Below are 13,147 nucleotides of genomic sequence, written 5' to 3' on the forward strand. Positions count from 1 at the left end.
TCTGTACAATGATGTAAATTAATTAAAAATATAAAAGCCAAGATGATACAACTTCATAATGAAGTGGGACAGAGGAGGATTTTATTTCACCAAAACATTACATCTAGGCTTGCATCTCAGATATACCTTCTGGCAGATTGTAGCTGAAGTTTCAGGTCTTCTTTTTAATAAAACCCTCCTCTGTGCCACTTCATCCTGACGCTGTATAACTGGGGATACAAAATGCAAAACATGCACTGTGCACAATTTCTCCAGTCACAGCCACAGAAGCCTGTAACTTCTCCTGGGTTGTCTGGGTGTCTTGGTGGCTTTCCTCACTGCTCTCCTTCTTGCACAGTCACTTAGTTTTTGAGAACTGTCTCCTCCACACAGATTTACCACAGAGTGTCATACTGTTTGTATTTCTTCATAACTGATGTAAATAAAGTTCAAGACATATTCAGTGACTTGGAAATGTTTCTGTGTAGGCTCTCTGTTGTCCAGGTGGTTTCCATAGTAGAGAAGCTTGAATCTTCGACTGGACTGGGTTGCATGACGCAATCAATCAATCAATCAATTTTATTTATATAGCGCCAAATCACAACAAACAGTTGCCCCAAGGTGCTTTATATTGTAAGGCAAGGCCATACAATAATTATGTAAAAACCCCAACGGTCAAAACGACCCCCTGTAAGCAAGCACTTGGCGACAGTGGGAAGGAAAAACTCCCTTTTAACAGGAAGAAACCTCCAGCAGAACCAGGCTCAGGGAGGGGCAGTCTTCTGCTGGGACTGGTTGAGGCTGAGGGAGAGAACCAGGAAAAGGACATGCTGTGGAGGGGAGCAGAGATCAATCACTAATAATTAAATGCAGAGTGGTGCATACAGAGCAAAAAGAGAAAGAAACACTCAGTGCATCATGGGAACCCCCCAGCGGTCTAAGTCTATAGCAGCATAACTAAGGGATGGTTCAGGGTCACCTGATCCAGCCCTAACTATAAGCTTTAGCAAAAAGGAAAGTTTTAAGCCTAATCTTAAAAGTAGAGAGGGTGTCTGTCTCCCTGATCTGAATTGGGAACTGGTTCCACAGGAGAGGAGCCTGAAAGCTGAAGGCTCTGCCTCCCATTCTACTCTTACAAACCCTAGGAACTATAAGTAAGCCTGCAGTCTGAGAGCGAAGCGCTCTATTGGGGTGATATGGTACTATGAGGTCCCTAAGATAAGATGGGACCTGATTATTCAAAACCTTATAAGTAAGAAGAAGAATTTTAAATTCTATTCTAGAATTAACAGGAAGCCAATGAAGACAGGCCAATATGGGTGAGATATGCTCTCTCCTTCTAGTCCCTGTCAGAACTCTAGCTGCAGCATTTTGAATTAACTGAAGGCTTTTCGGGGAACTTTTAGGACAACCTGATAATAATGAATTACAATAGTCCAGCCTAGAGGAAATAAATGCATGAATTAGTTTTTCAGCATCACTCTGAGACAAGACCTTTCTAATTTTAGAGATATTGCGTAAATGCAAAAAAGCAGTCCTACATATTTGTTTAATATGCGCTTTGAATGACATATCCTGATCAAAAATGACTCCAAGATTTCTCACAGTATTACTAGAGGTCAGGGTAATGCCATCCAGAGTAAGGATCTGGTTAGACACCATGTTTCTAAGATTTGTGGGGCCAAGTACAATAACTTCAGTTTTATCTGAGTTTAAAAGCAGGAAATTAGAGGTCATCCATGTCTTTATGTCTGTAAGACAATCCTGCAGTTTAGCTAATTGGTGTGTGTCATCTGGCTTCATGGATAGATAAAGCTGGGTATCATCTGCGTAACAATGAAAATTTAAGCAATGCCGTCTAATAATACTGCCTAAGGGAAGCATGTATAAAGTGAATAAAATTGGTCCTAGCACAGAACCTTGTGGAACTCCATAATTAACCTTAGTCTGTGAAGAAGATTCCCCATTTACATGAACAAATTGTAATCTATTAGATAAATATGATTCAAACCACCGCAGCGCAGTGCCTTTAATACCTATGGCATGCTCTAATCTCTGTAATAAATTTTTATGGTCAACAGTATCAAAAGCAGCACTGAGGTCTAACAGAACAAGCACAGAGATGAGTCCACTGTCTGAGGCCATAAGAAGATCATTTGTAACCTTCACTAATGCTGTTTCTGTACTATGATGAATTCTAAAACCTGACTGAAACTCTTCAAATAGACCATTCCTCTGCAGATGATCAGTTAGCTGTTTTACAACTACTGTTATGTGTCGGACGCAGCTCGGAGAACCGACCAGCGTTTGAAGGACCCAGTATGAAATAAGCAGAGCACGGTACAAAGGCTAACTGAATTTAATACATAACAGTGATACAAAAAATAACAAAAGAAAGTGCGGTCTGGCGTGGTGCGCTCCCAGCAGCGCTAACGGTCCGGAGCCAGAAGCTGTTCGGACCCAAGGACCCCGCCGACACCCCCCAGGTGGCCGCAACAAACCGAGTCTGTGAAAGAAGGAACCATTATGTGAGTCCACACTCTACACACAGAGAGAACACTTAAAGGTGTACAAACAGCAAACACTTCCTGGCTTGATTACTAATCAGCTTCCCAACCTGCAGGCATGGAACATCCAGTTCACAAAACTCCACTGCAGTGGAAGCCGATACATGACTAACATACAGCTCAATATAATAAAGGTGTGAGGGACACCACATTTACTGACTGTATAAATGTTAGTCACAAAATCTAACGTACCTCAGGAAGTGTGCTGACGAGCGTGAGACCTCACCCCCTCCTCTTTCACAGACCGTGCATCAAACCCTGGACGTTCTCTGCATCCACTGATGATGAGATGGCTCCCGAGACGACGATCTCACCCGTCTGGTCACAAGGTCGAGTCTCTGGCAAATACACACTGTATACTCCAGTCTTAAATGCCACCATGTTCCAATCCATATAGATGCACCTCAGCTGTGAGTCCTGACGAGCCGCAGGTGATCAGGGTGAGGTCCTGATAACCTCAGCAACACAGCCACTCAGTCCCAAATGCAAGCCACCTGGAAGGAAAAACAAAAGACAGAAACAAAAAGGCAGCCAGGCCCCCCAGCCATACAACAGTACCCCACCCTCACGGGAAGCCTCCCGGCGACCACACAAACCTGGCCCAGGAGAAACACCCCCCTCCAGGGACCATGGCTGGAAACCGCATCTGCATTCGTCTTCCAACAGAATGGTTGATGTCCTCTCCTCTGGCTGCATCCTTGCCTTTGTTTCAGTCAGTCACTTAGCACAGGTGTGGCCAGGAGTTCTTAAACCTGTGCGGTCAGCCTTTATCCAACCATGTGCGGTCATTAGTCATAAAACAAAAAAGACAAACACAAACAACCAAACCACTCCCCCCTCCCCAGGGGACCGTCCTATCAAACCCCGGGATGAGGAGAAAAGAAAAACCCCAAACTTAAGCGTACAAATAAAAGCGCTAAAACACCCCCCCCCCCCCCCCCCACAAACGACATGTAGGGACCAACACCCCCCAGAGGACTTCCCGCCAGCTCCAGGAGTAATAACCACAGCCGAGGTCCCTCTGGGATCCAACGTCACCCACGGGGACTCCCAGCGCCTCCCAGAGGACCACTCGTCAACCCCAGGAGACGCCTCCCCTCATGACCAACGGACCCAGCCCTGGTCGTCTATGGCTAGATGGATCCACAGCCCTTTCCCCCCCAGAGGACACCACAGTCAAACCCTGAGGGCGGAAACTGGGGGGAAAACACCCCCCCCCCAGGTGCAGTGGTTACCTGGGAAACGCCCAGCATAACCACACTGCACCACTCCAGCAACGCCGACACTACAGCTCACACGGCTGGAGCCAGAGGAGAAGAGAGGGAACAAAAAGAAAATACCCCAAACCCCCCCCTCCCCTCCCGGGTGCAGAGGTTACCTGGGAAACGCCCAGCATAACCTAACTGCACCACTCCAGCAACGCCGACACTACGGCTCACACGGCTGGAGTCAGAGGAGAAGAGAGGGCATAACAAAAAACAAAACAAAAAAAAAAGAAAGAAAAAACAACAACCCAAATACCCCCCCCACGACCCCCCAGGGGACCGTCCCATCAAACCCTGGGAGGTGAAACTGAAAAAAAATAAATAAAAAGAAAGACTAACAGACTGACATAAGGTTGCTTGGGTCCGTCCTTTTTTTTTTTTTTTTTTTTTTTTTTTGGCAGAACTGCAGGGTCACGACCCCAGACACTAAATAGTGAAAAACAAAAAATAAAATCCCACACAAACACCAACTCAAAAAACACCCACACAAAATGAACTAACACAAAACAAATAAGGGATTTATACCGTCAAGCTCCAACAAATGGAACACACCTGTTCCGACTTAAGAGCTTGACGGTAATGTGACTCAGTCACCAAAAGAGGGAGCCAAAGTGCTACAAATGAAAAACCCCCTTTGGTAACTGAGAAAACAAACTCATGCTGCCTTTCTGTGAGCAGCACACAACCAAAAATGTGATTCAACTAAATAACACCGGAGCTGACACAACAGACGCAGTAGCTATCATTACCCGGGGAAACGGGGCTACGACTGTAACACAGGAAGCACCGCGACCCGTGCCACAGAGCTCCGCCGTGCGCGTTCACCCATTACAGACTCACTCCTGCAGCTCCCGTTCAAACCTCTTATCCGGTCGAAGTGCGACGCGAAGCCGTCGCCAGTCACACTCCACCACAACCCACGGATAAGGCACACACAGGAACATGGCTGCAAGAGAGCACGAATCAGTATTCAGTAATGGGTTCTCAAACACGTACCATCCGGGCGGAGAGCACCCGCAACTGATCCGGATAACTTCTGAACGTCTGCTGCCGCCTTCCCGGCGCGTTACCGTCTCTGCTACCGCTGGGTCCGTGATGTTTGGCCAGAGACTACTGTTATGTGTCAGACGCAGCTCGGAGAACCAACCAGCGTTTGAAGGACCCAGTATGAAATAAGCAGAGCACGGTACAAAGGCTAACTGAATTTAATACATAACAGTGATACAAAAAATAACAAAAGAAAGTGCGGTCTGGCGTGGTGCGCTCCCAGCAGCGCTAACGGTCCGGAGCCAGAAGCTGTTCGGACCCAAGGACCCCGCCGACACCCCCCAGGTGGCCGCAACAAACCGAGTCTGTGAAAGAAGGAACCATTATGTGAGTCCACACTCTACACACAGAGAGAACACTTAAAGGTGTACAAACAGCAAACACTTCCTGGCTTGATTACTAATCAGCTTCCCAACCTGCAGGCATGGAACATCCAGTTCACAAAACTCCACTGCAGTGGAAGCCGATACATGACTAACATACAGCTCAATATAATAAAGGTGTGAGGGACACCACATTTATTGACTGTATAAATGTTAGTCACAAAATCTAACGTACCTCAGGAAGTCTGCTGACGAGCGTGAGACCTCACCCCCTCCTCTTTCACAGACCGTGCATCAAACCCTGGACGTTCTCTGCATCCACTGATGATGAGATGGCTCCCGAGATGACGATCTCACCCGTCTGGTCACAAGGTTGAGTCTCTGGCAAATACACACTGTATACTCCAGTCTTAAATGCCACCATGTTCCAATCCATATAGATGCACCTCAGCTGTGAGTCCTGACGAGCCGCAGGTGATCAGGGTGAGGTCCTGATAACCTCAGCAACACATCCACTCAGTCCCAAATGCAAGCCACCTGCAAGGAAAAACAAAAGACAGAAACAAAAAGGCAGCCAGGCCCCCCAGCCATACAACAACTACCCTTTCAAGAATTTTTGAGAGAAAAGGAAGGTTGGAGATTGGCCTATAATTAGCTAAGATAGCTGGGTCAAGTGATGGCTTTTTAAGTAATGGTTTAATTACTGCCACCTTAAAAGCCTGTGGTACATAGCCAACTAACTATACAGAACAATCGGAGAGAAAGAGTCTAACCAAATACCGGCATCACTGAAAGCAGCCAAAGATAACGATACGTCTTTGGGATGGTTATGAATAATTTTTTCTCTAATAGTTAAAATTTTATTAGCAAAGAAAGTCATGAAGTCATTACTAGTTAAAGTTAAAGGAATACTCGGCTCAATAGAGCTCTGACTCTTTGTCAGCCTGGCTACAGTGCTGAAAAGAAACCTGGGGTTGTTCTTATTTTCTTCAATTAGTGATGAGTAGTAAGATGTCCTAGCTTTACGGAGGGCTTTTTTTATAGAGTAACAGACTCTTTTTCCAGGCTAAGTGAAGGTCTTCTAAATTAGTGAGATGCCATTTCCTCTCCAACTTATGGGTTATCTGCTTTAAGCTGCGAGTTTGTGAGTTATACCACGGAGTCAGGCACTTCTGATTTAAAGCTCTCTTTTTCAGAGGAGCTACAGCATCCAAAGTTGTCTTCAATGAGGATGTAAAACTATTGACAAGATACTCTATCTCACTTACAGAGTTTAGGTAGCTACTCTGCACTGTGTTGGTATATGGCATTAGAGAACATAAAGAAGGAATCATATCCTTAAACCTAGTTACAGCGCTTTCTGAAAGACTTCTAGTGTAATGAAACTTATTCCCCACTGCTGGGTAGTCCATCAGAGTAAATGTAAATGTTATTAAGAAATGATCAGACAGAAGGGAGTTTTCAGGGAATACTGTTAAGTCTTCAATTTCCATACCATAAGTCAGAACAAGATCTAAGATATGATTAAAGTGGTGGGTGGACTCATTTACATTTTGAGCAAAGCCAATTGAGTCTAATAATAGATTAAATGCAGTGTTGAGGCTGTCATTCTCAGCATCTCTGTGGATGTTAAAATCGCCCACTATAATTATCTTGTCTGAGCTAAGCACTAAGTCAGACAAAAGGTCTGAAAATTCACAGGGAAACTCACAGTAACGACCAGGTGGACGATAGATAATAACAAATAAAACTGTTTTTTGGGACTTCCATGTTGTGTGGGCCGCTGAAGAGGAGGTACTGCTGGCCCACCACCACCAGAGGGCGCCCTGCTTGGAGTGCGGGCTCCAAGCACGAGAGGGCGCCAGACCTAGAAGAAGTGACAGCTGTCATTCATCCCCTGCACCAGCTGTCACTCGTTCATCATCATCACCACCATAAAAGCCGGACTGCATCTCCACCTCCTCGCCGAGAAATCGACTACCAGTAACAAGGTAATTTCTCTGCTGACTGACACTGTGTGTGTTTAACCTGCACTTCTATTGCAGCCGTTTTCCTGGAGTGTTTCCTTATCTGGAGGATTGGCGTTTGGTGTGACAGTGACGGCTTCGCCTCACACCCCAACTCAGATAAGTGGTTGACCAGGAGCTGCACGAGTGTGTGTGATTGGAGGTGGAGGAGCTCCCTCCTAACTGTGTTTGGACTGTGGATTACTGAGTGTGCGGACTCACACTCACACATCATATCTCTGCTTTCTGCCAGCAGTACCAGGGTCGACAGCCGAAGACAGAGGCCACCTGGGGACTCGGGACTTGGCGGCTCCGGTGTTCTTCAGACCGTTGGTGGTGGAAGCCGTGTGGGGCGCGGCTTCTCTCTCGTCAGGGGTCTTCTATCTTCGAGCCTGCCCACACGTCACCTGGTGTTTATTGACTGTGAAAATTACTGTACATTTCGTTGTGTATTATCACAACATTAAATTGTTACCTTTTGGCTTACTCATTGTCCGTTCATTTGCGCCCCCTGTTGTGGGTCCGTGCTACGACACCTTCCCAACATTCCAATTTGGATGGACAAGACTAAGAGTCAAGCTTTCAAATGAATTAAAGCTCTGTCTGGGTTTTGGATTAATTAATAAGCTGGAATGGAAGATTGCTGCTAATCCTCCGCCCCGGCCCGTGCTATGAGCATTCTGGCAGTTAGTGTGACTCGGGGGTGTTGACTCATTTAAACTAACATATTCATCCTGCTGTAACCAGGTTTCTGTAAGGCAGAATAAATCAATATGTTGATCAATTATTATATCATTTACTAACAGGGACTTAGAAGAGAGAGAGACCTAATGTTTAATAGACCACATTTAACTGTTTTAGTCTGTGGTGCAGTTGAAGGTGCTATATTATTTTTTCTTTTTGAATTTTTATGCTTAAATAGATTTTTACTGGTTATTGGTGGTCTGGGAGCAGGCACCGTCTCTACGGGGATGGGGTAATGAGGGGATGGCAGGGGGAGAGAAGCTGCAGAGAGGTGTGTAAGACTACAACTCTGCTTCCTGGTCCCAACCCTGGATAGTCACGGTTTGGAGGATTTAAGAAAATTGGCCAGATTTCTAGAAATGAGAGCTGCTCCATCCAAAGTGGGATGGATGCCGTCTCTCCTAACAAGACCAGGTTTTCCCCAGAAACTTTGCCAATTATCTATGAAGCCCACCTCATTTTTTGGACACCACTCAGACAGCCAGCAATTCAAGGAGAACATCCGGCTAAACATGTCACTCCCGGTCCAATTGGGGAGGGGCCCAGAGAAAACTACAGAGTCCGACATTGTTTTTGCAAAGTTACACACCGATTCAATGTTAATTTTAGTGACCTCCGATTGGCGTAACCGGGTGTCATTACTGCCGACGTGAATTACAATCTTACCAAATTCACGCTTAGCCTTAGCCAGCAGTTTCAAATTTAATTCAGTGTCGCCTGCTCTGGCCCCCGGAAGACAATTGACTATGGTTGCTGGTGTCGCTAACTTCACATTTCTCAAAACAGAGTCGCCAATAACCAGAGTTTGATCCTCGGCGGGTGTGTCGTCAAGTGGGGAAAAACGGTTAGAAATGTGAACGGGTTGGCGGTGTACACGGGGCTTCTGTTTAGAACTACGCTTCCTCCTCACAGTCACCCAGTCGGCCTGCTTTCCCGGCTGCTCGGGATCTGCCAGAGGGAAACTAATGGCGGCTAAGCTACCTTGGTCCGCACAGACTACAGGGGCCTGGCTAGCTGTAGAATTTTCCACGGTGCGGAGCCGAGTCTCCAATTTGCCCAGCCTGGCCTCCAAAGCTACGAATAAGCTACACTTATTACAAGTACCATTACTGCTAAAGGAGGCAGAGGAATAACTAAACATTTCACACCCAGAGCAGAAAAGTGCGGGAGAGACAGGAGAAGCCGCCATGCTAAACCGGCTAAGATCTAGTAGCTGCGCTAAGCTAGCGGATTCCTAAAAACACACAAAGTGAATAATGTGTAAATAATTTAGAGGTGATTCAGCAGAGGGAGTGCTTTAGTTAAGGCACGTGAAGATAACACTGTGAAACAAATCGTTATCTAGGTAACTAGATCAATCTAACTGCGCAGATTAAACAGCTAACAGATACAGAAAAACACCGCTGTGGTCCGGAACAGGAAGTGATACAATACCACAGTGAGAGCCAACCACCAGTAGACGCAAGGACGTTTCGCTTCAAATCGCAGAAGCTTCCTCAGCTAAAATTCTTGCTCTGGTGGTCTGACTTCTGTGTTGACTCTTGTAGAGAAGAATAATCAAGAAGTCACAAAAGCTGGAGTTTTAAACCTAACCAGACCCCTCCTACCGAGAGGCAGACTGCTATAATTCTAAGACCCAAAATCCTCCTAAGGTAACTGTGCTGGATCTTTTCTGCTGTGTGACCTGCTTCTAGTGCCTTTTGCTTCATGCATTTGGGAATAACATTGTTTTGTTTCCATCTCAGGTTAAATCTTACGTGGTTTCTAAAGTTAGCTATCTTTTTAGCAGTCTTTTCCAGCTTACGTACCAGTGCCAGGGTCTCGTGCCCACAGTTGGTCACAATGTTTCTGTGTAGGCTCTCAGTTGTCCAGGTGGTTTCCATAACAGAGAAGCTTGACGCGATAAGATCACAAAGTTCATAGTTAAAATTCAAATGGCTGAGCATTTAAAAAGTAAGGAGCGGCAAATCAGGAAGTTTCACAACCTTTCACGTCATTAGCAGAGTCGTCAAGGCAGCCATCAGGAGAGGGACAGCTGCCCTGTCATTAGGAGGGTGCTAACTAGAGCACAATAGGTGCTAATTAGAGCTATTGTTTAGTCACCAGCCTATAGCAGTCTGCCTCTCGGTAGGAGGGGTCTGGTTAGGTTTAAAACTCCAGCTTTTGTGACTTCTTGATTATTCTTCTCTACAAGAGTCAAGACAGAAGTCAGACCACCAGAGCAAGAATTTTAGCTGAGGAAGCTTCTGCGATTTGAAGCGAAACGTCCTCGCGTCAAGCAACCCAGTCCAGTCGAAGATTCAAGCTTCTCTACTATGACTTGGAAATGTTCATGTATCCATCCCCTGACTTGTTTGAAGAAAATTGGCAACAAAATTGATCATTTACAGGTATTATACCAAAGGGGCTGATTACTTATGCAACCCATCATCTTGACTTTTATATTTTTAATTAATTTATATCAAGTTGTACAGATTTACTTTCAGTTTGAGTCTAAGGAAAATAATTTTAGAAACTTTTATATTGAGAAGCCTGATCTACGTTTTGTTTTTGAAATGCCATAAATTAAAATGCGTGAAATACCAAGGGGCTGAATACTTTTGCAAGCCACTATATACAGAAACATGTCATCCAGGTCTTTAAAAAACAGTTATTTGTTTCAGGAGGGCTTTAGACCAACAAAAATTTAAAAAGTGCATTAAATGATGACTGACCTCTGAAAAGGTTATTCTAATCATTAGAGTTAGGTTTTAAGGTTCGTGGTTAAACTGAGGATACGCTGATGGAGTTCGGGGTCAGGATTTGCTTAAGGTAGGAAATCAGTGATCAGAACGTCTGTAAAGAGTTTCCCTCATTACTGTGGTCATCTTATTTGGTTTTTCAGATTAAATACAAGGGAAGTGTGAAGACAGACATTTCCTCATCACTTTACTCTTTACTGCCAGAAACCACAGAGACCCAGTTTGTCAAAGAGCTGACGGACATCCTCAGCGAGGTCAGGATGGATGGATGGATGGATGGATGGATGGATGGCTCGAATAGTAGGATAGACAGATGGATGTGTGAGTGAATAAATGCCTGGTTGGAGGGATGGATGTGAGTGGATGGAAGGAGAGGTGGATGAAAGGATACTGCCACAATGGATGGATGTGAATGATGGAGAGATGGAAGGACATATGGATGGAGGGATGGATGAATCTTGATTAGATGAATGAGTGATGGATGAAAGAGCCAATGAATGGATGAGTGGAAGAACAGAGAGGCTGATGGACGGATTGATGGATGGACAGATGGACGGACAGACGGATGGAATGGTAGGATAGACAGATGGATGGGGTGGGTGAATAGATGGTTGGTTGGAGGGATGGATGTGGGTAGGTGGAAGAAGAGGTGGATGAACAGATACTGCCACACTGGATGGATGGATGGATGGATGGATGGATGGATGGATGAATGGATGTGAATAATAGAGAGATGGAAGAAGAGGTGGATGAATGGATACTGCCACACTGTATGGATGAATGGAGGGATGGATGGATATTGATTAGATGAATGAGGAATGGAGTGGATGAACAGAGGGGCTGATAAATGGATACTGCCACACTGTATGGATGATGGAGGGATGGAAGGAGGGATGAATATATGTATGTTGGTGGATTAAGAGATGTGGGTCAGTTGATGGAGGGATGGATGGACAAAGGGGCTGATGGAGGAGAGGATGGATATTAGGATGGTTGAGTTGAGGGATGGAGTGGTGGATGGACAGAGGGGCTGATGGAGGAGTGGATGGATATTAAATCAAATCAAATCAATTTTATTTATATAGCGCCAAATCACAACATACAGTTGCCCCAAAGCGCTTTATATTGTAAGGCAAAGCCATACAATAATTAAGTAAAACCCCAACGGTCAAAACGACCCCCTGTGAGCAAGCACTTGGCAACAGTGGGAAGGAAAAACTCCCTTTTAACAGGAAGAAACCTCCAGCAGAACCAGGCTCAGGGAGGGGCAGTCTTCTGCTGGGACTGGTTGGAGCTGAGGGAGAGAACCAGGAAAAAGACATGTTGTGGAGGGGAGCAGAGATCAATCACTAATGATTAAATGCAGAGTGGTGCATACAGAGCAAAAGAGAAAGAAACACTCAGTGCATCATGGGAACCCCCCAGCAGTCTAAGTCTATAGCAGCATAACTAAGGGATGGTTCAGGGTCACCTGATCCAGCCCTAACTATAAGCTTTAGCAAAAAGGAAAGTTTTAAGCCTAATCTTAAAAGTAGAGAGGGTATCTGTCTCCCTGATCTGAATTGGGAGCTGGTTCCACAGGAGAGGAGCCTGAAAGCTGAAGGCTCTGCTTCCCATTCTACTCTTACAAACCCTAGGAACTACAAGTAAGCCTGCAGTCTGAGAGCGAAGCGCTCTATTGGGGTGATATGGTACTACGAGGTCCCTAAGATAAGATGGGACCTGATTATTCAAAACCTTATAAGTAAGAAGAAGAATTTTAAATTCTATTCTAGAATTAACAGGAAGCCAATGAAGAGAGGCCAGTATGGGTGAGATATGCTCTCTCCTTCTAGTCCCTGTCAGTACTCTAGCTGCAGCATTTTGAATTAACTGAAGGCTTTTCAGGGAACTTTTAGGACAACCTGATAATAATGAATTACAATAGTCCAGCCTAGAGGAAATAAATGTATGAATTAGTTTTTCAGCATCACTCTGAGACAAGACCTTTCTAATTTTAGAGATATTGCGCAAATGCAAAAAAGCAGTCCTACATATTTGTTTAATATGCACATTGAAGGACATATCCTGATCAAAAATGACTCCAAGATTTCTCACAGTATTACTAGAGGTCAGGGTAATGCCATCCAGAGTAAGGATCTGGTTAGACACCATGTTTCTAAGATTTGTGGGGCCAAGTACAATAACTTCAGTTTTATCTGAGTTTAAAAGCAGGAAATTAGAGGTCATCCATGTCTTTATGTCTGTAAGACAATCCTGCAGTTTAGCTAATTGGTGTGTGTCCTCTGGCTTCATGGATAGATAAAGCTGGGTATCATCTGCGTAACAATGAAAATTTAAGTAATGCCATCTAATAATACTGCCTAAGGGAAACGTATAAAGTGAATAAAATTGGTCCTAGCACAGAACCTTGTGGAACTCCATAATTAACCTTAGTCTGTGAAGAAGATTCCCCATTTACATGAACAAATTGTA

General features: G+C 44.9%; 1 protein-coding gene across 5 annotated transcripts in view; it reads left to right on the forward strand.

The window, feature by feature from the left end:
- nebl (nebulette) overlaps positions 1–13,147 on the forward strand; it is a 219,615-nt gene that overhangs the window by 80,430 nt on the left and 126,038 nt on the right. For 3 of the 5 annotated variants that reach the window (XM_034189279.1, XM_034189348.1, XM_034189412.1), the window contains exon 6: positions 10,816–10,926. The exons of the other annotated variants lie outside the window; for them this stretch is intronic. In XM_034189279.1, coding sequence (XP_034045170.1) covers positions 10,816–10,926 — 111 coding nt within the window. The remainder of the gene's footprint in view (positions 1–10,815; positions 10,927–13,147) is intronic. 5 annotated transcript variants of the gene reach the window in all.

This window comes from Thalassophryne amazonica, chromosome 1, assembly GCF_902500255.1.
Source record: "Thalassophryne amazonica chromosome 1, fThaAma1.1, whole genome shotgun sequence".
NCBI lineage: Eukaryota > Metazoa > Chordata > Actinopteri > Batrachoidiformes > Batrachoididae > Thalassophryne > Thalassophryne amazonica.